This window comes from Etheostoma spectabile, chromosome 17, assembly GCF_008692095.1.
Source record: "Etheostoma spectabile isolate EspeVRDwgs_2016 chromosome 17, UIUC_Espe_1.0, whole genome shotgun sequence".
NCBI lineage: Eukaryota > Metazoa > Chordata > Actinopteri > Perciformes > Percidae > Etheostoma > Etheostoma spectabile.
The window spans coordinates 19,186,552-19,210,011 of record NC_045749.1 but is presented as its reverse complement, the minus strand read 5'-3'; the positions used below and the strand labels follow the sequence as shown (position 1 = coordinate 19,210,011).

The 23,460-nt window shown below is 40.7% G+C and overlaps 1 protein-coding gene across 1 annotated transcript in view; it reads left to right on the top strand.

Moving 5' to 3' along the window:
• The window catches only part of kmo (kynurenine 3-monooxygenase), a 31,780-nt gene extending 12,814 nt beyond the window's left edge, over window positions 1–18,966 (top strand). Inside the window, exons 5-15 of the mRNA XM_032541689.1 lie at window positions 1,104–1,191; window positions 4,510–4,675; window positions 4,825–4,896; window positions 12,185–12,306; window positions 12,817–12,964; window positions 13,044–13,101; window positions 13,193–13,275; window positions 15,375–15,476; window positions 15,584–15,643; window positions 18,039–18,201; window positions 18,917–18,966. Of these exons, the coding sequence (XP_032397580.1) occupies window positions 1,104–1,191; window positions 4,510–4,675; window positions 4,825–4,896; window positions 12,185–12,306; window positions 12,817–12,964; window positions 13,044–13,101; window positions 13,193–13,275; window positions 15,375–15,476; window positions 15,584–15,643; window positions 18,039–18,185 (1,046 nt within the window). The 3' untranslated portion in view covers window positions 18,186–18,201; window positions 18,917–18,966. The remainder of the gene's footprint in view (window positions 1–1,103; window positions 1,192–4,509; window positions 4,676–4,824; window positions 4,897–12,184; window positions 12,307–12,816; window positions 12,965–13,043; window positions 13,102–13,192; window positions 13,276–15,374; window positions 15,477–15,583; window positions 15,644–18,038; window positions 18,202–18,916) is intronic.
• The last annotated feature ends 4,494 nt before the right edge of the window (window positions 18,967–23,460 follow it).

The window sequence follows — 23,460 nt, the reverse complement described above, 5'->3', positions numbered from 1 at the left end:
TAATCTTGATCGTCACAAATATGCGAGTACTTTAGATAAGAAAACCCCCGACCTGAATCAGTGCAGGCAATACGGAGTAGCTGCAGCTACGTGTACAAGCTTCCACTTGGCTAAAACGACAAGACATGACATAACCTGTCTCCTGGAAGATGTAGCCACACCCCCACTGCTCCATGGATTGTTGTCGGGATGATTATCATAGAAGCCTGGCTGAACACACTAACCGGACGGCCACTAGGAGCTAGCAGCTAGCAGCTACAAGCTACTGGCAAGATTGAGACAGGGACCAGGGTAGGTTCATTTAAACAACGTCTGAGTTGAAAACACATCTTGTTGTCACGTAAGGGCCCTGTTCATGTTGCACAGACATTTTAATTGCATTTTATGTCAGTTAAGAGGCACAAAGGCACTCTAAAACTTGCCCCGACAACTATCGTTTTAGCTAAGTGAAAGCTTGTACACGTAGCTGCAGCGGCTCTGTGTTGCCTGCACTGACTTTTTTTTAATCTAAAGTACTTGAATATTTTTGACAACCAAGATTAACTTAAAAAATGGCCATGGTCTATTACTTTAATTTTTACTAATTCAATAATTGGTTAGGTTGTTGTGCTAGCGAGCTGAGCCATATTGAGCGCAGATACTCCCAGTGCATTAGATTCTTTAAACTAAATGAGCATGTCTGGGGATGTGTCAGTCTTTTCAGGTTAAAAATTGTTGCCTATTATTTAATGAGGTGCCTCTGTGCACGCTTGGGGGTCATATGTGACAGCATGGTCCATCTTTAATTATGTGTGCTGAAAAAGGGGCTGATTGTGAAGCCGCTGCTCTTATCAGGGCCAATCCACGGGACTGAACATTGAGATAAAGAGATTTTTGGAAAGTGTGACAATCTCAACATCTTTTTTTCACAAAACCAGATACGTGACTGCTAAGTCATGTTGTACATGAGATTCATGCCAATCAACTAAGGTCATTCCCCTTCAGCAGGGGTGAATGTGTGTGTACTGTTTGTTGACAGCCTGTTTCCTAACTGTCACGTGACCCTGCTTTGTCATGCTTGCATCTGTGCTATAAGCTCCTTTTCTAACATGTTGCTCCCACAGAAGCAGAGACATATCCAAACACAAAGTTGAACTTTGATCACAAACTGCAGGATTGGAGTGCTGAAACAGGGCTAATGACCTTTGCCAGGTAAATAGTTCTCGATCTCAATACACATACACTTCTGTACAACACACACACACACACACTTGAGTAAAAGTACTGTAAAAATAAAAGTCCTGCATTAAAATAATATTCAAGTAAAAGAATGTAGGTATCATCAGGAACATGTACATAACGTATTAAAAGTAAAAGTACCAAAGTGAATCAGAAAAATTCCCACATTTTTGAAAGAAGCTAGAATCGATCAAAACAGTTCTGTCAATCAATTTCACCACTGCATGCACACAGCGTGCACACACACACACACACACGCAAACACAAACACACACACACACCCACAGCCGCAGAGACACGCTCTCACTATATGGAGAGTGATCTTGGAGCAGGATCTGCTCATTTGGATTTTTTGCTTACTCTGGCTTTATTGATCCTGTCAATATCTCGCCCGGCCTTGTACATGTAAACTAGCAGGTCTGGGACGGTGATAAACGTATTTCCTTTGAAGCCTCTGTGTGTATTTTAGTAGCTTTTATAATTGATTGTCCTTGAGGTAGGCTAAAGGGGACACACAATTTACAACCCAATTAACACTGAAACACCTCCAGGTCTTTTCCGTTGTGGGTGTTAACGTTCTCATAACTTGAATTATCAAAACAGTGTGCAGGAGCACACACTGTTTAATTTCATCACAGGGTTTTTACGCAGGGAGTTCATTGGCATTAAGTCATTTTCGAGTTATCCGTCCCTCCTTACGTCCCATTCTTGATATCTCAGGACCCCCCTGGAAGGACCTTCTTCAAATTTGGCACAAATATCCACTTGGACTCAAGGATAAACTGATAAGATTTCACTGTGAGTTTACATAATCAAAACTTTGTCACAACTCAAGATTTTCTATGCTAATTGACAAAGGAAAACATATGACAAGGTCAAAGGGCAACTTCTCTGTGACATCAGATGTTCTGCAAAAACACTTTTCTGGTCATGATTCAACACCATAACATATTTGGTGGGAAATGCCCGACACTGATCTTAAAACAGTGATGATTGTATAGATCTTCTCTGATAAAGATGTCTATGATGTCATCCAGATGTCGCCAAAAATACACTTAAAAGCAGGGTTGATAATTCTTTCCAATATACACTTCTTTGTGTATTGTTTGAAATGGTTTTTATACCTTGACAGCAATTAATAACTTAAGGGCTCGAAAAAAGTAGTGAAAATCTGTCATCTTGCGGCCCGCTTGAAAAGAACCAATGAAATGTCATGCCCCGCTGCGCCTACTCTTAACCTCCCCTGTACGGGCAAGTGCTCAGTGCACGTCGTTGCCGCATTGCTAACAGTCATTATGTTTGTTTTGAACATTCTGTATGATAATATTAGCTGTTTGTTTACCGGTGAATTATGTCACGTCATAATCCAGCATGTTAGGTTCTATTGGCTGCCAGGCTGGGTTGGGTGTGGCCTACCTAGGTCACAGGGTTGAGAGACAATGGGAGGCTGCTGTGGAGATACCGACTGAAAGAGTCAGAGGATTGCATTTGTCATTTATCTGATGTTTACGGTAACGGGGTAGACGGCTCCTGAGCTGAGGACAAGACGAGGAACGCCGGATAGGCTTCAAACCCTTACCTTCAGTTGGGGGGCTAAGCATTTAGCTTTTCCTAGTATTATATGTGCAAGAAAAACCAAGCTCTGTTTTAATCCCGAGCCGTAACGAGAGTAATCCGTTTTTCCAGGGTTGGTTATGTCGTAACAATGAGACACAAAGTGAAATTGCGGTCCTTTTTCCACTTCCTCTACAGCGCCAGGAGTGGTTAGACGGGCGGCTGTGGCTCAGTGGTAGAGCGGTTGCCTGCTAATCGGAAGGTTGGTGGTTCAATCGGTTGCTGGCCCTGCAGTCCCATGTCAAAGTGTCCTTGGGGAAGAAACTGAACCCTGAGTTGCCCCCGATACTGCGCCATCAGAATGTAAATGTGTGAGTGTTTATCTGATGAGCAGGTGGCACCTTGTACAGCAGCCTCGGGCACAGTTTATGAATGGTGAATGGTTCCTGTACTATGTAAAAGTGCTTTGAGTAGTCGTTGAGACTAGAAAAGCACTATATATTAGAGCAGTCCATTTACATGTAGACAAAGCCCCAAGGACATTATACTTTCAAAGCTTTTCAACATGACCAACCCCTGCCTTTAATACCTTTCATTAAATTTCCTCAAAGACGTCACTTCATAAATCATATGAGTCTGGACGGACTAGACTGCTTGGCAGAGGCATTCAAATTGACATGTTAGTCATTTTGATGTCTATATGATGTCCATATTGTTTCTATTTATGTATATTAATGCTGGTGGTCCAACAATTGAATTTGTTAATTCGAATGAGTCAATGTGCAGTTATGACACAGTGAAAAAACACTTTAATGCACTTTAATTTAATTGTGTTTTTGAATAAAGGTTGAGAGTGTGACTTGAATCCAAAAGTCACCCGGGTGTGCACTTGACACATGCAGGACATCATCTTTCCCTCTACCCTGTGGTTCAACTGTGACTCATATTTGCTTTCCCCATATTGTATAATTAAATCGACACGGAGAGCCTGATGCCACGATAATTTTCCTCCCATACTAGCCAGGAAATGTTCCGAGATAGCCATCAGCATGAAATACATGGGCAGTACCCTACACTATAATGGAAAATCCGGTTCCTCTGAGTGTCAGCCTGGGTGACAGTTGCATAGGCATTTGGACATTGCTTCTAGTAAGCCCAAAGAAGTCTCTTATTTTACATGTAGACTGCTTACTGGTATTATTTCGTAATGTTAAGGACCTTTAGGCTAAGCACCTTAGGCTCAGCCTGTTGAATCAAGTTAGAATCTAGGAAAGTTATTAAGCCGTATATATATATATGTTTGTATGCTGTACATGTACCCGTACCTTTGTTATGAGCCGGTTTGTGATAGGGCTGTAAATGTAAATCACAAGTTTTATCATGACACAATATTATATTAATATTTTCGGACAACGATACGATATTTTGCTGATATCTGATATCTTATATCTGAAGTCTGATAATTACACAATACAATTCCGATTCAATTCAGGGGCCTGCAAATGATATGAGATGATACCCCATGTCCAAAAAACAAAAATAATTTTACAATTTTAGTGTTGACCTCTTCCAGACTTAAGAAGTGGGAATCTAAAAGAAAGGGGCATCCTACAGACGACATTGACCGATATTTTCACTTTGCATCGATAATATTGGATCACGATATATCGATCCAAACCAATGTTTCATTACACCCCTAGTTTGTGACATACTGTATGTTACTGGCATATTTCTCAGGTCGGATGGGTCCAATGAGCACATCAAGGCGGACCTGATTGTAGGCTGTGATGGAGCTTTCTCCGCCATCCGGAAGCAATTCCTTCGGCAAAGCCGCTTCAACTACAGCCAGACCTACATCCCCCACGGTTACATGGAGCTCAGCATGCCGCCCATCAACGGAGAGGTCAGTCCTCTCTACAGTCCCATTCTTTTATCGACGGGAGTGAGATGCTGCTTTGCGTTAGACTCACAATTGTTGAGCACCATTGTATATGTCTTCTCGTTTATTTCATTTTGTCCGTCATCTTTATCTTCATCATCAATCCTCCTCAGTTCGCCATGAAGCCTGATTATCTGCACATCTGGCCACGAAACACTTTCATGATGATCGCCCTGCCCAACTTGGTAAGATTTCATTTGATTTTCTCCCATGTGTAATAGCTGCTCCGATGTTTTCTGTTGGTTTTCCATTTCCTGTTTTATTTTGTAGTCTCTTTGTTCTCTTTTGATTTCCCCCCTTTGAAATTGTATTTCCTACCCTGATGTTCTGCACCTGTTCCCCAGCCCTTGCGTCACCTGTCCCTTGTTTACCCTCATTTACTTGCGTATGTCTCTGTGCTTTCTGCATCTGTTGTTGGTTTAAATATCATTTGTCAGTCTTTTTTGTAGTGCTCTGACCTGTCTTATATTTTATGTCCCTGGATTTGTTCCCCGTTCCTTCCGTGTTCCTGTTTTTCTGGATTACTCACCTGCTCAGTTTACATGTTTGCAAGTGTCTTTGTGTTCTCATTAAATTATTATTATTTCTAACTGCTGCTTCTTCCTCTCATTTCTGCACTTGGGTCCAAGCTACATCTCTGACACTCCACTTGGAAATTGAGCAATGTCATGTGCGTATTTGTACCTCAATTGTTTTGGGCAACCTATAGCTGTTCCAGAAAGACAGAAGCAAAATCCCTTTAGAACATTTTAGGGTGTGATTGACCTTTGGGATGTCCTCATTTAATTAGAATGAGTTAACCTAATCAACAGAGCTCTGTAGCAGAGGCTTGCTCATCGGAGCAGTTGTGTCCTCCTCCTCATCGGTCTTCCTATCTGTCTCTGTTTTTTTCTCCGGCTTTGACTTCTCTCAATTGTTCCTGTCTTTCTTAATCCCACAAAGATTTTTTCTGCATTGCTGACTCAGCACACCAGTTTTGCTATCTTTAGTGAGAGGTTAAAGCAGCTGCCCTCGGAGTGCATTCATACTGTCGCTAACTGTCGTAGTTCCCAGCAACACATTAGGGCTGAGAAAAACCCCAACACAAACCAACGCAGCCTTGCTGCTGTGGATACCATGGTAACCGAGGCAGTGCTGACAGGTCCTCGGGGAGCACTTTGTGATGTTGGTAGAAATCACCTGCTCAGATGGGCAGATAATGGCATGCCCACAACCTCAGTGCATGTCCGTCCATCGCTTTGGCTCTTATATGTTCATTGATGGTGGAAGATTCTTTCATGTGTTCAGCATGGAGGATTTCTCAGACTAATGAAAGTAATGTGAATCTTTTTGCAAAATAACACGTAATAAAGTACATGTGAAATGTCCTGTGAGAACATTTGAAAGTATACCACAGAAGTCAGCATTTATGAAACAATGCTACTGCATTTGTGAGTGCAATGGTTCATTCTTGACCTTGGGAAGGCATCGGTGATTCATCATTTTAAATGCAATGCTCACTTACTTAAAGCTGGGGTAGGCTGTTTTTTTGGCATCATTTGTGGAACAAAATTCCATAAAACCATAAAACCCTTTTCAGGCTTTAGATAATCTAGCCCATGACAGGAGATTTTGGCCAATCACAGGTAATTTCAGAAAGAGAGTGTTCCTATTGTAGATGCATGTGCACGTGCCTTCAGATAGTTAAAGCCTGATTCAATGGCAAAGTATTCTGCAGCCAAAGGCTTACTGCTGAGGCTAGCTAGCTCACAATGTTTTTCTATCATCTCTAAAGGCTTTGCCAAAATTGACCCGTTTTATTCATGAACTCGAATCAAAATATGTCATCTCCAACGGCTTTACAGACCAACAAGTTTGCAAAGAAAACAAGTAGAGTAATTCTGCCGTACAAAGCCAAAAGACCTTAACTCGCCTGAGTGTAAAACTTAGAAAAATGACTTTGAACTTATTTAGTTGTCCAGCCAAATGAGTTGTAGCCAGGATATTGGAAATTAGGCAATACTTTTTTATTAAGTTATTTATCTACATAAAAATCTTAAACTCAAACTTAACCTTTGACCCTTATTCGGAAGTTGTGCTCTGTCTTTACATTTATAAGATTATAAGTGGTCATGCAAAGACAAAAGGCATTAACTTCCATTTTATCACTCGGTTGCTGATCACTGAATCAAATCATGATGTTAATGATGACATCTCCATAAAATGTAGTCATCAATAATAATATAATATATATAAAATAATGTAAATGAGAAGTAATTAATTTGAATTTCAAGGACAAAAAATGGCTTTTCAACTCGCATACAATATCAGTAGCGCCTACTGTATTTTATTACCCTATTCAATATTGTTGCATAGAATTGTAATAAAACAATACTATTTCTCATCCTATTACTTTGATTTCAAGTTGTTTGCAACGCAAGAAAATGTAACAATCCCCAAAGGTAAATATCAATACATGTTTTCAGATAAAAGTTGTACAAGAATCTTTTCTAATAGTGAATAGAAATCACACAACAAATTCACATAGAAAGTAAAATTAATATCATTTAATGCCAAATGCAGATGGTACACAAAAATGCAGACCAAACAACAAACAATAAATCCATTTTTCATCTCCTAAGTCTGAGTAATAGATTAGTGGAATTACTACAGGTGACATCACTGACACGTTAAGTACAAAAATCACATCACAGATACTAAACAAAATGCTATTACTAAAATGACTATTACAGTTAGCCTTGATTACAAATGAACTTTTTATACTGCACTTTTGCATTTATGTACTATATTAAACAGAACAGAAAAAACATGTCAATGGTCACACCTGCGTTCAGTGTTTGGACACAAACTTTGCAGTTTGGGAGGGAGTCGGGAGTAATCATTTCGTCAATAAAACAATCAAAAATATTTGAAAAATTCCCATTATAACTTCCCAAAGCCCATTGGTACTATTTCAAATCTGCTTCCTTTGTCTGACCAACCACCAATAACCCAAATATATTCAGTTGACACCAAAGCCCACACAGTACATTCAACCCCATTACTTTCCAAATGTTGGTGCTGATGCACCATTCCATTGTTTGAAAACCCTCACTAAACATGAATTAGAAAGAAAAAGAAAACATTTTCAACTTGTTGGGCATCTAGAAAACAATCTGAAAATACTAAGATGAATGTAGAACATTAGACATGTGTTCTTCAAAGAAACAATGTCTCAAAAGAAACATAACTCTTTTCCTATAACTATTACCCTGCTTTCTCCCCCATTTCTATTCCTCAGTGTTGCTAACAGGCAGAGTTCCTGGTGGGTGGCATGAAAGGAACCAGCTTATTTGAAGAGATCTGTCTTTCTGACATCTTCTATGCCCTTGTTCAGTGGCCTTAAAACGTTGGGTATTTTTAGCTGATATTTATTTTGCAAGAAATCCAGCTCTTGATAGTCCTCCTCATGGGACATCTTTGAAAACATGCTCCTTGAGCCACCTAGACAACTGTAAGTGCTGCCAGTTTGGGTATCTTCTTCCCCTTGGCTGCAGAATGGCCATCTGTCCAGTCCCTGATGCTTTGGTTTCTGAAGTCTTCAGAAACAAAGACCACCCCTCCTGGTCTGCTCTTCATTTCCCGCTCCACACCATGATAGAATCAACATGATGTTGCCCGAATTATTTAAGGGCACAAGTGAAGAGAAAATGCAGCAGTTTTTATTTTGAGTGCTACAATTGTCTACCCAGAAGACCACATGCTTGATGTCCTGCTCCTTCTCCAATGCCGCTGCATAAGCTGATGTGACGCAAAGGTTTCATGATATGCCACAATCCGTCTTGTGAATACGGCTAACTTGACCCCAGCCATTCTTGGGAGTATTATAACCTTCTGCAGGTCTACACTTAGTCCCTTTCTGCATCCGACCTGTAGTGTAACCTGCTCTCTGCAGCAGCATCTTTATAATTTTGCAACCTCTCACTCTGTGGGCAATTTGATGCAGGCTCCCCCTGGTGGTCAGCCTTCACGTGCTGTTGCTGCAGAAGACAGCTCTCACACTTCTCCTGTCCAAGCTTAGTAAAGCTTATGTTGCTTAACTTCACAGCCTTATGATAAAACTCATAAGAGCAGTTGTTGCCTTTTTCTACATAGTCAGCATACATTAATGTCACTAGGGAGGTAGCGGCGGCATGGGGCATGCTCCCTCCGGTAGTGGCTGATGGTTGGGTGGGAGGACTCAATGTGGTCCAGCAATGGTTTCATGTCCAGTTAAGACTGGTGGTACCCTAAAGGTGATAGAAACTTTTGCACATCTGCTGTGGGACCTGGCATTTATCATTTAGCCTGTCTGTCAAAGACCTGCCGCACCAACTTACTTATTCACTAAACTTTTGCAATTGGGGCCTGTTTCACACAGTGAATGAATGAATGATTGAAGGAATGAATGAATGAATGAATGCAACATTTCCCTGTGTATAGCATGTCCCAGTACTTGCCCCTGATTTCTCTCCGTCTGTCCTCTGAAAATTTCATAGTGCATTTTTGAATTGTCTTCGGGGGAGGAGCATGAGTGGGCTGTGGTGTGGCTTCAGCAATGGTGGGGTGGGTGGTGCTGTTGTCTCCTGGGGCTGAAGCAAGGGTGAACTGTAGGAAGGGTGGGTTCTGGCACTTTCAGTGGTGCAACGGCGGGACCAGGTGCAGTCAGTGGAAGGTTGGGCTCCTCAGGGGCTGGAACAAGAGTGGAGTCAGGCGTGCTGGTGTTGAGCAGATAATCTGTTTGATAAACTGCTCATCATCAGGAAAACTGATGTATCAGTTTTCCTGATGATGAGCAGTTTATCAAACAGTGGACTATACTCAACAACTTTTATGACATGTCATAAAAGTTGTTGAGTATAGTCCACTCCGTCTTATCTGGTTCTTCTACACGGGGCGTGTTTGCTGCATTTGGCTGCATTTTGCAAGGAATATCCTCACATGAAACTGAAATGAATAAATCAAATAATAACTAGAGACATGCACTACCTCTTGTGTTTTATGGTACAACTGGTATTCCTAATATTGTGGTCAGTCAGCGTATAAGTCATTATATTTTCATCAATGTCAATCCTAACAAATTGGGCCTTGGCTAACTGCTAGCTGAGACGGCATGTAATAACTTTAAAAGACCCTCGAAATAAAACCTGAAAATAACTGTTAAAATAAGAGTCAGTTCTACTGTACTTGTGGTTATTTAAACTACAATCAGTCCATACTTGTTTTTATCATTATTACGCTTAAAGTCTTAATGTAGCTGTAGTCTGAGTTAACGTTATTTTAGACTGAATCAAGCATACTAGCTGTTAGCTAAACTGACGTTAGCTTCCCGGTGGAGGCTAATGGCAGAGCGCTACAACTACGAGCGTGGAACAGACAAACATCGTGAGCATGTTGTGTGTGTGTGTGTGTGTGTGTGTGTGTTACCATTAATTACATTATCTTAATGAGCAAGGACGTTCAACAATCGTCATTATATCGAATCAACAGCCAGGTGTAACCTAGGTAACAGGTGAAGAACACAAACAAGCTGCATCATGGTTTGGGGCTGCTTTGCTGCCTCAGGGGCTGGATGGATTGTTGTCATTGATGGGAAAATGAATTCCAAAGTTTATTAAAACATTTTGCGGGAAAAAATGGCTTCAAGAGCACAGAATACGCCTTCTGGAGTGGCCCAGTCAGAGTTCGGACCTCAACCCCAATTGAAATGCTGGGGCATGACCTTAAGAGAGCGATTCACACCAGACATCCCAAGAATATTGCGACACAGAAACAGTTTTGTGAAGAGGAGTGGTCCAAAATTACTCCAGAGCGTTATGCAGGTCTGATCTGAAAATACAGGAAACATTTGGTTGAGGTTATTGCTGCCAAAGGAGGGTCAACCGGTTATTAAGTCCAAAGGTTCACATACTTTTTCCTCCCTGCACTGTAAATGTTTACATGTTATGTTCAATTAAACCATGGCAACATCTAATGTTTGTGTTGTATTATTTTCAGAAGACTGTGGTTTTCTATTGTTATGACTTAGAAGAGCACATTTTATGACCAATTCATGCAAAATTCCACGTAATCCCAAGGACATACTTTTCCTTGGAACTGCACATTTGGGCCTTTTTTGAAGAAATGTAAAATAGTTATTCCTTTATATGAGTTATAATGTTCATTATGTCATTTTTTTTGCACTGGACGACTCCAAATATATAGGTGAACTGTTTTAGACAACACTAATGCTTGTGTTGCATTGCTGTGGGTGTGATATCAATAAATATGACATTAGAATTTGCATGAGGGAATGTCATGAGGGAAAAAGCTTTTTGAAAAAATGTAGATATTTTGTCAACTGTATAAGTTATATTGTTTATTTCTTCACAGTATGACTCCTAAGACATATGAAAAGGGTTTTAGAGAGGAGATTGGCTTAGCTTTTACTGCTAATACATATCGGTGAGATTCATGTTCCGTTTTATTTAGTTATTTATTCATCTTTATGGTCCCACAACCTTAGTTTGCATTCGAGGGACCTCACTGCAGCACAAACCCAGTTTGCCCTGAAAAAAAATATGTTTAAAGATTGACTGTAGACAGGGTTGATGTTTTACAAGCTTTTTTAAAACCAGACGGACAATGAGTTGGACTCACAGGGTTAATTAGCTGGATACATGGTTAAACTTAATTAGCTCTTCAGTGTGTATTTCGTCCACAGCAAATCCCTCCCAGTTGGTCCCAAAACGCCCCCGTTTGTAAATCTTTACAATCATTCACTGAAAGAACCGCTGCCTTGCCGCACGATCAAAGTTTCCTACAAAACTGGCCTTTTCCAACGTGTAGCTTGCTAGCTCTAAGTTCGGTGTTTCCCAAAAACGAAGAGAGTTTTGTTAGAAGAGGGACACCCGGCGGCGTTAGATGATCCAGCGATTATCCAGTAAATGAACTGTCGTCAATCCAGACGAGGATCAAAATCACAATGGAGATGATTGCAATTAGTGGTGCTTGTACAGGTTACTGTATGTGCCAGCTCTCGTTGGCTTAAGACAGAGCTTAGATTGCCTTTTCCAGAAAACTGCTTACCCCAGCTTTAACTATTACGTATTACATGTCAAACTTTGTGATAGTCAGCATGCTGATGTAAAAACGGTGTTGGACAAGTTACTTTAAAACTACAATCAGTTATTCATTACTCATTGAAAAAGTAATTTAATGAAGTCACTAATTACTTATTATTGCAAAACTCAGTGATTTACTTTTCCTACTCAGCACACGTGTTAAAGGGGCCTTTAAACTCCAAATCATTTGCATCCAGAAACAGAAAACGAGATATCATGGTTTAACAAGCAGTCAGCTTGCAGTTTGTTGGGACTTCTCTATCTCTATGTAAATAAAATCAATTTCACTTGACAAGAAGTGGGTCACAGTGGATTTGAGAGCTAACATCACTGTGTTTGTTTTCCAATTCAGGACAAGACGTTTACCTGTACCCTCTTCATGCCCTTCGAGGAGTTTGAGAAGATCACCACAGGAGATGAAGTCCTTGAGTTTTTTCAGGAATACTTCCCCGACACCATAGCACTTATAGGAGTGTAAGTGATTTTCTCCCATCCACCCCTCTCTCTGTCTCTCTCTCTCTCCCCCCTCTTTCTCCCCCTCTGCTTTTATCTTGTCATCCAACCTGACAAGCCATCCCCAAAAACAATTTAATTTCTCATCATCCCTGTCGACTCCACAAACATCCACAGCCATGATCTGTGAAGTGTGAAATCGCAGCCGTACACCTACATGGACTAATTTGATTTTGTGGGGAACCGTGTGTTGTGGGTGACGGAGAGATAGCGGAGGCATGGGCCGTAGAAACATATACAGCTTTCATTCACTTACCGTTGACTTAAGTTGGAGTGCTCAAGCTAAACAAATGAATGCATGCTTCTTTTCCTCTGATTGGCTGTTTATCTTCACCGGGGCAGATGGAGCATGGAGCATTAGCCTATTCAGATTTGACATATGCATTTGTAGAAAAATGAGACTGTCAATTAAAAAAAAAACTCAAAATGAGGGTTTTTATGAATTGCTGTATTTCTGTTTGTGCCTCGCAGCGACGCTCTGAAAACGGATTATTTCCGATTGCCTGCGCAGGCCATGGTGTCTATCAAGTGCTCCCCATATCACACTGGAGACAAATGTGTCCTTATGGGAGACGCAGCCCATGCAGTGGTGCCTTTCTATGGGCAGGGGATGAACGCTGTAAGTAACACTAATCAGAAGAGAAGAAAAGGCAGAAAAGAATTAAATGGAGACTCATTCGTCCACGTATGCTTTATAGGGATTTGAAGACTGCATAGTCTTTGACGAAATAATGGATCAGCTCAATGAGGATTTCAGTAAGTACTTTTTAAATGAACACAGATTAAAGGAGACAGAGACAGGGAATGAAGTGACCATTAATGAGAAAGTTGTTATTTTTCTGCCCAGGTGCTGTACTGCCTGAGTATACCAGAGTGCGAGTACCAGACGACCACGCGATTGCAGACCTGGCCATGTACAACTACATTGAAGTAATGCATATTCTTTTAATACGTCTACTTTAACCTTGTACTTTAAAATGTCTTTAAAATATCATCATATAACATTGTAACTATTAGTGTGGGTGAAGGTATATATATATAGACTACGTGAAAGTTGATGCTCGTGTTGATGAACCCACAGAGAATGATCACCAAGTCAGTACTGCAGAGCTGCATTGCTTCTTTCAGCTCGTTTTGGCTTACCAGCCCACTATTTTAAGACTTTTTCACAGTATACTATATATATACACTACCGGTCAAAAGTTTGGGGTCACTTGGAAATTTCCATTGCACTCCATTATAGACAGAATACCAGCTGAGATCAGTTGCATTGTTTTTTTAACCCAGGGCAGCAGATTTCAGATTACATTATGTGCTTACATCATTGCAAAAGGGGTCTCCAATGTTTTCTCATTAGTTTTTTAAAATGATATCAGATTAGTGAACACAATGAGCCTTTGGGACATTGTATGAATGGTTGCTAAGAATGGGCATTGTAGATATTGCATTAAAGATCAGCCCCCCCACTCAGATCAGCTGGTGTTCTGTCTATAATGGAGTGCAATGGAAATTTGTAAGTGACCCCAAACCTTTGACCGGTAGTGTATATTATACTCTATAAATACATACATATATATATCTATCTCTCTCTCTCTCTCTATATATATATATATATATATATATATACTGTATATCTTAAGCAAGTGTGAAAAAATGCTGTATATAAATAACGATTGTTTATTTTTATCAATTTACAAAATGCGTAGTGCGCAAAAAAAATCTAATTCCCATCAATATTTGGTGTTACTACCCTTTTCCTTCAAACCAGCATCAATTCTCATCGGTACACTTGAAAAAAGTCAGGCAATGCTGAGGATCTTAGACGCTGTGTTTGGCCAAGGAAACTTGGTGCAGCAGATGAAAAACACATCAAGCTTATTTCTCTTTGAAATGGGAAGATGTCCAGCAGTAACAATAGCTCAGACCTGGCAGAAACCAGTGGGACCCCAGGTACACCCATCTACTGTCTAGAGAAGTCTGGCCAGAAGTGTTGCAGCCAAAAAGCCAGACCTCCGACATGGAAACAAGGTCAAGCCACTCAACTATTCACGATAACACAGGAACTGGGCTGCAGAAAAATGGCAGCAGGTGCTCTGGACTAATGAGTCAAAATTTGAAATATTCGGCTGCAGCAGAAGGCAGTTTATTTGCCAAAGGGCTGATAATAATAATGGTGGGGGAGCTTCCTTGTAAGTTTGGGGCATTTCTGAAAATGGAGTTGGAGATTTGGTCAGGAGTAATGGTGTCCTCAATGCTGAGAAATACAGACAGATACTTATCCATCATGCATTACCATCAGGGAGGCGTATGATTGGCCCCAAACATATTCTGCAGCCAGACAAAGACCCCAAACATACAGCCAAGGTTATTAAGAACTATCTTCAGGGTAAAGAAGAACAAGAAGTCCTGGAAGTGATGGCATGGCCCCCACAAAGTCCTGATCTCAACATGTGAGAGTAAATGTACTTAGTTACATTCTACCGTCGTGGATGTCTCTAGTATTGACTCTCCCTCTTTAACATCGCAGTTTATTCACAAACTTCTGCTTAATTGTTCATTAGTTCCCGTTGTCTTTAACAGTGTCTGCCAGTGCCAGTCAACTGATGCAACACTAGTTATTAGAGGGATCTCCACTTCGCTTGAAAATTGGTAGTAGAGCTAAAACTCATGGCTAATTTCATTGTTGATCGATCTGTTGATTATTTTCCTCGATTAATCCATTAGTTGTTTGTTTTATAAAATGTTTTAAAAAATGGTGAAGAATGTCAACCAGTGTTTCCCAAAGCCCAAAATGTCTTCTTTAAATGTCTTGTTTTGTCCACAACTCAAAGATATTTAATTCACTGTCACAGGGGAGTCAAGAAACTAGAAAATATTCAAATTAGAGAACCTATAACCATAATCCCCAATTACTGCAGAGCAGAGGAGACCAAGAGTTTCTCATGCGGCTGTAAGATTTGTTTCAGGATATTACAGTATGAAGGACACTTCACTAACACACACTGTATACTTTTTCTTTTGTTTTGTAGATGCGAGCCCATGTCAACTCCAAATGGTTCCTTTTTCGAAAACACCTTGATAACATCCTCCACTTCCTCATGCCAAAGACAATAACTCCACTTTACACAATGGTGAGTGTCCTAATACGACAACAGGATCACTGTCACATTACTGGGTCTGCAACAACATCTATATCTATATATATCTATATATCTTTGCTGCTATTCACCGTCTCCAGGTCACTTTCACTAGGACGAGGTACCACGAAGCCGTGGAAAACTGGCAATGGCAGAACAAAGTAAGACACTTTTTAACAATTTGTATTCTCTTTTTTTTATTTCTTCTTTCCTGCATACAATTGACTTTTTAGGGGAAGATATTCATTTTGTTTGAGTATTTGAGTATTGCAGCAGTTGTATTGGTTGCAGTTTTATCAGCACAGTGCATGAAAGGCGGATGTGGTAGAATACTTTCTTTTTTAGTTCTACTTTCTACCACATAGCTTACAGAGCTAACAGAGAGGTGTTTCTGATGTCTCTCCTTTGGCTGTAATGAGTCACTTAGTCCTTGACACTGTGTTGAACTGTGTGATGTGACTAGGGATCGACCGATACTGTTTTTTCAAGACCCATTATTAGTAGTTTTTTGGAACTGAGATTCATTGACAGTGAAAATGTAAAAACAACTGCTACAAACTACTATTTTTTGTGACTGTTATTGCCACTCTTCATTCTAACCCCAACCGGTCGTCAGACACTGCCTACCAAGAGCCTGGGTCTGGGTCTGGGTCTGGGTCTGTCCCAGGTTTCTGCCTAAAAGGAAGTTTTTCCCCGCCACTGTCGCACTGTTGCTTGCTTGGGAGGGAACTACTAGAATTGTTGGGTCCTTGAAAATTCTGGAGTGTGGTCTAGACCTACTCTATCTGTATAGTGTCTCGAGATAACTCTTGTTATGATTTGATACTGTAAATAAAATTGAATTGAATTGAATTAAAAGGCAATACAAGGATATTGGAATGTTGCAAACTCCAACACAAAACTTTGTTGAAATGCTTTGAGCAATTATTTAAAGCAGGGGTCTTCAACGTTTTCCAGGCCAAGGACCCCCAAACTGATGGCGAGATGGAGCGGGGACCCCCTAATTATATACATCGTATAAAATTGTGTTATATCAAACTGGTCCTATAGTGCCATGTGTGCATTGATGACTGAAAGACATCTTCTGCCTCCATTTATCTGTTTACTACAGTGTGTTGAATTCATGTTAATGTGTATTTAAAGACATTTCATTTAGTGGAAAAAATTGCAGGGGGGGGGGGGGGAGAATATAAAAAAAAGTCTAATCAACCAAAACTTTCGCGACCCCCATGCAGTACCTCCACGGACCCCCTAGGGGTCGCGGACCCCCTGTTGAAGACCCCTGATTTAAAGAATTATAAACTTTAAACATAATACACAGTAAAAGATAGTCAGATAATGTGGGTGGGACATTAAGTCAGAGTCAGTGGTGAGTGAAACCGAAGCAGAGGGACAGGAAGAGCTGTAGTGTAGTAGCCAGAAGTAGCGCACGTTTTAATTCATTAACTTTATCGGTTCTCAGGCAAATAAAGTGAGGTTACAGATAATCAGCAAACGGCCCGATAATCATCCAGGGCAGATAATCCACCATGAGTGATGACAACCACCATTTCGGGAACCTTCCCCCGAATCTACACTAACATGTCAGTTCATTTCTATATTAGACTTTAGGACCCATATAATAAACCCAAGACCTAAAGGAAAGCATGACCGGGCGTTTTCTTTGCAGTTTGTGTGCTTAATGCTTTTGGAGCGTGGAGATGGAGTGATGTTCATCAAAATGGAATTGGTGTACAAAAGGCTAATGTTAAGGTGTGAGGTAGAAAAAAAACAACAAATGTCACGATTTTTGGACCAAATATATACAATGTTGATATTGCGGCAATATTGTAAGGTTGACTACTTTCACAAATTCTTTACACAATGAGATTATTGATAACTAATCATTAATGTGGATATCATTTATGATAATACAACTAATAATTTGTACTTTTTATTAATCCCCAGTGTGGAAATTCCAACTTAATAATAGTATAGACTAAGTCGGTAAAGGCAAATAATAGAACAGCTAGAACAGTCTGGTAAGTTCATAAAAATGAATACTGTAATGCAGCCTTTCAAACCAGGAAAAGACAAACACTTGTGTCATAAGTGAAGAACTCACCACACTCATATAAAAAACTGGCTCATATCACATCAGACATGTCAGCATTAATAAGAATATGTATCTTCCCTCAACCCAACCGTGCTGCCACTTGTGTCTCTGCTGTGTCAATGTGTGGTATAATTTTATTTTTTAAATTTTACCCTAATGTCTGTATCATGGCAAACTTGTACACTGTATTTATCAACGGGATTTGAAGAGTTTATCTGTTTTACTGCCTTCTATATTTCTATTGTTCACTGTAATCTTCCTATTGTTTTTTAGCTAGACATTAGGTAGAAATATCCCGATATCTAGCCTCATACTGTATATCGATATCGAGACAATATCAATATATTGCCCAGCCCTAGTGTGAGGAATTAAAAAGTTGAATTGAAAAATCCAAATATGTAATTCTTTCAGTTCAAAAGATTGAATTGAAAGTGACTTTTTGTAAATGATTTTTTTCACAGATGGTAAACCGTGGCCTGCTGTTCAGTGCTACAGGAGCGGTTTTGGGAGGCTCCTACCTGCTCATTAAAAATCCCCCAGATATCAACAAGCTCCTGGTCCCGGCTGAGAAGATGTGGGACAGGCTTGTGGCCCTCTGGACCCACTGAGCTCTCTGATCCGTCACACAAGTGCAAAGACTGCAGTAGGGCTGCACGATTATGGCCAAAATGATAATCACGATTATTTTGATCAATATTGAGATCACGGTTAATTATAACAATTATTTGTTGACTTTAACCAAAACAAATTTTATTGTCACATAGGCTTTTTATACCTGCTTTCACATCCATATTGTGCTACATTCTTCTTATGTTGAAGTTGTATGTTGGATGCCCGTTATCTACCAGACAAAATATTACCTGTGATTTGGGTACCTCATTACGGTGCCTTTTAAATGTCTACGTTGCTCTCTGATGCTCCAAAACAGACGTCAGAGAAAACAGAAACATCGCTGCATGTCACACTACTAAACACTAATAACACCTTACACAGCAGGTTAAGTTTGCCACAGTAGTAACTGTATTAACAAAGCTAAATGCAAAAAAAAATAACGTGATTGTTGCAGTGTGACTGTATTTCACTGTAGAGGATTCCAACAGTGGGACGTACAACAGTCTGCCTCTAAAGCTACGAGCCAGGGCTTCACACTGACTTTTTGCCTTGGTTGCACGGGTGCGCCTAACTAAAACAAGAAAACCCCGAGCATTCTATGAACGGAATGAGCATTTAAAATATCACTCGATCACACAAATTTGATCGTGGGAAGCCAAAATTGTGATCGTGATTAAAATGTGATTAATCGTGCAGCCCTAGACTACAGCATTAAATTCTAGAACTGAGAGGATCCACATGTTAACTGACAAATTGAGGCTCTGCAAGGCAAGGAATGAGCATAATAATTGTCCTAACCTATACTGGTCATATTTATTGATGATGATAATAATAATAATAATACATTAGATAATAAAATGTTATAACATTCAACCAGTGTTTAACTGTTCTTGCTTTGAGCCCAACATACACTCACCTATAGGATTATTAGGAACACCATACTAATACTGCGTCTGACCCCCTTTCGCCTTCAGAACTGCCTTAATTCTACGTGGCATTGATTCAACAAGGTGCTGAAAGCATTCTTTATAAATGTTGGCCCATATTGATAGGATAGCATCTTGCAGTTGATGGAGATTTGTGGGATGCACATCCAGGGCACGAAGCTCCCGTTCCACCACATCCCAAAGATGCTCTATTGGGTTGAGATCTGGTGACTGTGGGGGCCATTTTAGTCCAGTGAACTCATTGTCATGTTCAAGAAACCAATTTGAAATGATTCGAGCTTTGTGACATGGTGCGTTATCCTGCTGGAAGTAGCCATCAGAGGATGGGTACATGGTGGCCATAAAGGGATGGACATGGTCAGAAACAATGCTCAGGTAGGCCGTGGCATTTGAACGATGCCCAATTGGCACTAAGGGGCCTAAAGTGTGCCAAGAAAACATCCCCCACACCATTACACCACCACCACCAGCCTGTACAGTGGTAACAAGGCATGATGGATCCATGTTCTCATTCTGTTTACACCAAGTTCTGACTCTACCATCTGAATGTCTCAACAGAAATTCAGACTCATCAGACCAGGCAACATTTTTCCAGTCTTCAACTGTCCAATTTTGGTGAGCTCTTGCAAATTGTAGCCTCTTTTTCCTATTTGTAGTGGAGATAAGTGGTACCCGGTGGGGTCTTCTGCTGTTGTAGCCCATCCGCCTCAAGGTTGTGCGTATTGTGGCTTCCCAAATGCTTTGCTGCATACCTCGGTTGTAACGAGTGGTCATGGACATGTTAAAACTTAAACAAAATAAAATGCCATGTTACTTCATGTTATGTGCCACTCATTACGTCTATGCCGATTTGAAACAAATACATTTCCCCCCACAATCCGGGGCAGTGGATGGCTAACGTTAGACCCAGCGGCAGCGGGTCAGCGGATAGCTAACTTTAGACCCAGCAGCAGTGGGTCAGCAGACCGCTAATGTTAGACCCAGCAACAGTGGGTCAGCGAACGGCTAACTTTAGACCCAGCAGCAGTGGGTCTGTAGACCACTAACGTTAGACCCAGCAGCAGTGGGTCAGCGGACCACTAACGTTAGACCCAGTGGCGCCCGTAAGCGGACCGCTAACGTTAGCCCCAAGCTCATTCTCTGTAAGCTAGGGTGACCAGACGTCCCCGGTTTCCGGGGACAGTCCCCGATTTTGGCGACCTGTCCCCGGCTGGATCTGTCCCCGGAAATGCCCCCAGTTTTCACTGTGACTGACAGACCCGAAATTGAAATGAAAGAAAGAAAATACTGACAAAACGTAGCCGATGGTCGCACACCCAACACGCAGGCTCCAGGCAGCCAGAGCCAGCGGTGCTCAGAGAGGTTTTAGAAGCCGTATTTCACGATGCTAAAATCACTGATTATTTACATGGAGTCTGGTGGGTTTAGCGAACGCAAATTCGCAGACTTTTGTTTTAAAAAGGATCTTAATCTTTAACAGAAAGGTCGACCTCCTTAGAAATCCTTTCCATAATGTTGTCAGACACTTAGAATATTAATCTGAGTCTGTTAGCAGCTAAACGAGCACTTTTATGAACGTAAATACAAGCTGGACAATTATCCTATTAACTTACATTGTAGCTCATTTCTGCCGACCGGAGCGATCTCGTTTAATACTGCATCAATGTCAAAGGAAAATATGTCCTCAATAGTTTTTATTTTTTCTGATTCTCAAGGAGCTGATGCAGAAACAAGCCTTGAGCAATAAAGCAAAAGCAGTCAGTAGTTCAGTACATTACAGCATTATGAAACTATTGAGACTTTCTATCTTGAAATATTCCCCTCTGAGGTGTAGTGGAGTAGGAAGTAGCAGCAGGGATGGGTCTAGGATCAGACGGGGGGGGGGGGGGGGGGGGGCTCTGCCCATAATGAGAACAGCTCTAGGTCTAGTGTCCCCGTTTTGAGTTTAAAAAAAGTAAAAACATTACTTGTTTCGGAGGTAAATATGCTTCTGAGCTGAAATTGTCCCCGGATTTTGTCTGAGAAATCTGGTCACCTTACTGTAAGCGATGCAGCGAAAAAGCACGGCAGAACCAGCAAGCCGGCCAGTTGGTGTTAATTGGCTAACGTTAGCTTGCTAATTCTGCCTTAATGTTACCCCGTTGTCACATGACATCGTTCACAGAAAACAAGCCGGATACAAATGTCACTGGCATCAATAGCAATGGGCTTTGTGTGGCTGAAGCATGAAGTTAATGTCACTCATTTAGCGACTGGCTCTCTGCCTCGTAACGTTCCTACTCCACTGCTCGTTTGTCAGTTATTGTAAAACCTCAGCTCCGCGACTTGCTGGATTAAATATCAGCTAATAATCAACTGCAAAGTAGCTACATCTTTTAAAGGATCCCTTGGGAAATCAGCCTCTGCCGGATAGAAAGTGAAATTGTAGAAGAAATAAATAATTTAAAAAAAGGTCCCATGGCATGACTATTTTATTTTATGAGGTTTTTAACATTAGCATGAGTTCCCCCAGCCTGCCTATGGTCCCCCAGTGCTCTGCCTTTGAGAAAATGAAAGCTCACATGGGCCGATCTGGAATCTGGCTCCTTATGAGTTCATAAGGAGCAAAGTTACCTCCCCTTTTTCTGCTTTGCCCGCCCAGAAAATTTGGCCCACCCATGAGCGAGAGACATCATGGCTTTCAAACAAGCAAAGGGACAGTTGGTCAAGGCCACACCCCCAACCTCCACCTGGCCTCCTCCTCAAAAGCTACAGGTGGTCATTTTCTGACGCAATGCTAATATTTTTAAAGTTCCGAAAACCGGAAGTAAATGTACGGCCACAAAACGAGAAGGAAAAATCTGTCTAACAAAGGCATACAATAATATTGTTTAGCACCTGGTTGTTAGAGGCACAAGTTGAGTTAATTTGTTGTATGCTGTTTTGTAGTTTTGCTAAGATTAGAGAGTACAAGTTTGCAAGTTAAGCTAACAGTAGCGTTTTGCCATTAGCCTGTGACTTAAGAGATACTACAGCAAATTACATGTAAAGTGAAGGTGTTGTGTTTTTCCATGTTTTTCTCAGCTCTTACGGTGATTCAAGATATTTAAGCTGTAATAAGGAATGTTGCAAAGGGACAATAAAGATTCCTGAATTATTAGTCAATAAAGAGCCAGACCATTATTCAGCCGGGGACGCTACATAGTATAAGTTCAAGTCACCACTACCTCTGGTGATACACTGCACACCGGCGTGCAAAGTATTACTCTGGATTGTGGAGTCTGCAGATCCTTTTTTCTTGTTGAAGGGGAAATCTATTCTTGGGACACATTTACTGTTTCAACCATAGACTGTATATTAATAATAATATTTACAGTGTATGGTTTCAACTGAATTTTATTAATGTTGATAGTGTTTGGATGCAAATTCAGCCTTAGGTAAACACACAAAAAGATGATAAAATGATAAGTCTTTACCCAGACAAGTGACTGTTGTGCATGGACAAGTGAACTGTAAATGTATTTGTCCAAAGGACAAGAGCAAGTACATTCAACTTCTGTGGAAAAAGCCCATGTCAAGCCCTGACTTCACTAGTAACGTTAACGTTAGCTGTATTCATTCATTCATTCAAACCTTTATTTAACCAGGATAAAAAAAACTCCTTGAGATTAAAAATCTCTTTTACAAGAGTGTCCTGGCAAGTGGCAGCAGCACGTTTCAAATAGACAGAGACACTTACATGTAAATACATAAACACACTTTCACTCATATTCAAACAACAATGTCATTATAAAAAAACCAGGGTCCTAAATCAATTTAAAACAGTGACATACAGACTGCCTTTCTGCAAGGTCCTTTAACAAGCCTTTAAGATAAGATTTATATAGATAGACGATTAATATAATGCTAATTTAGCCAGCTAGCACACACTAGAGAGACTTCAGTCGGGATGATAGCTAGATAGTTACCGTTAGCCTCTAGTCAGCTAGCAGCAAGCCACTATCAATACAGCAACCCAAACCCGGCCTTAACTCCAGTGCCGGGTGCAAACAACGCTAACGGCAGTTTAGTGATTGTTGGGAAACAGATCCTATCAGACCCAGGCACCCGAGTCAGAACAATGATGATCCATGACGTTAGCTCCGTCTCCTTTACGCTAGGTTTCCACACAACAAAATTTTGGTTCACTGTCATTGAGATTGAACGGAGACAAAATTCGTCCCGATTGGGTGAGATGAGAGCGAATTGCCAAGGGGAGTGAAACAAAGTTGACAAAAGTTTAACTTTATTCAAATGAGAACCACTGGAGAACCAATCAGGTCCACGTGTTTGTATTTGGAGGCGG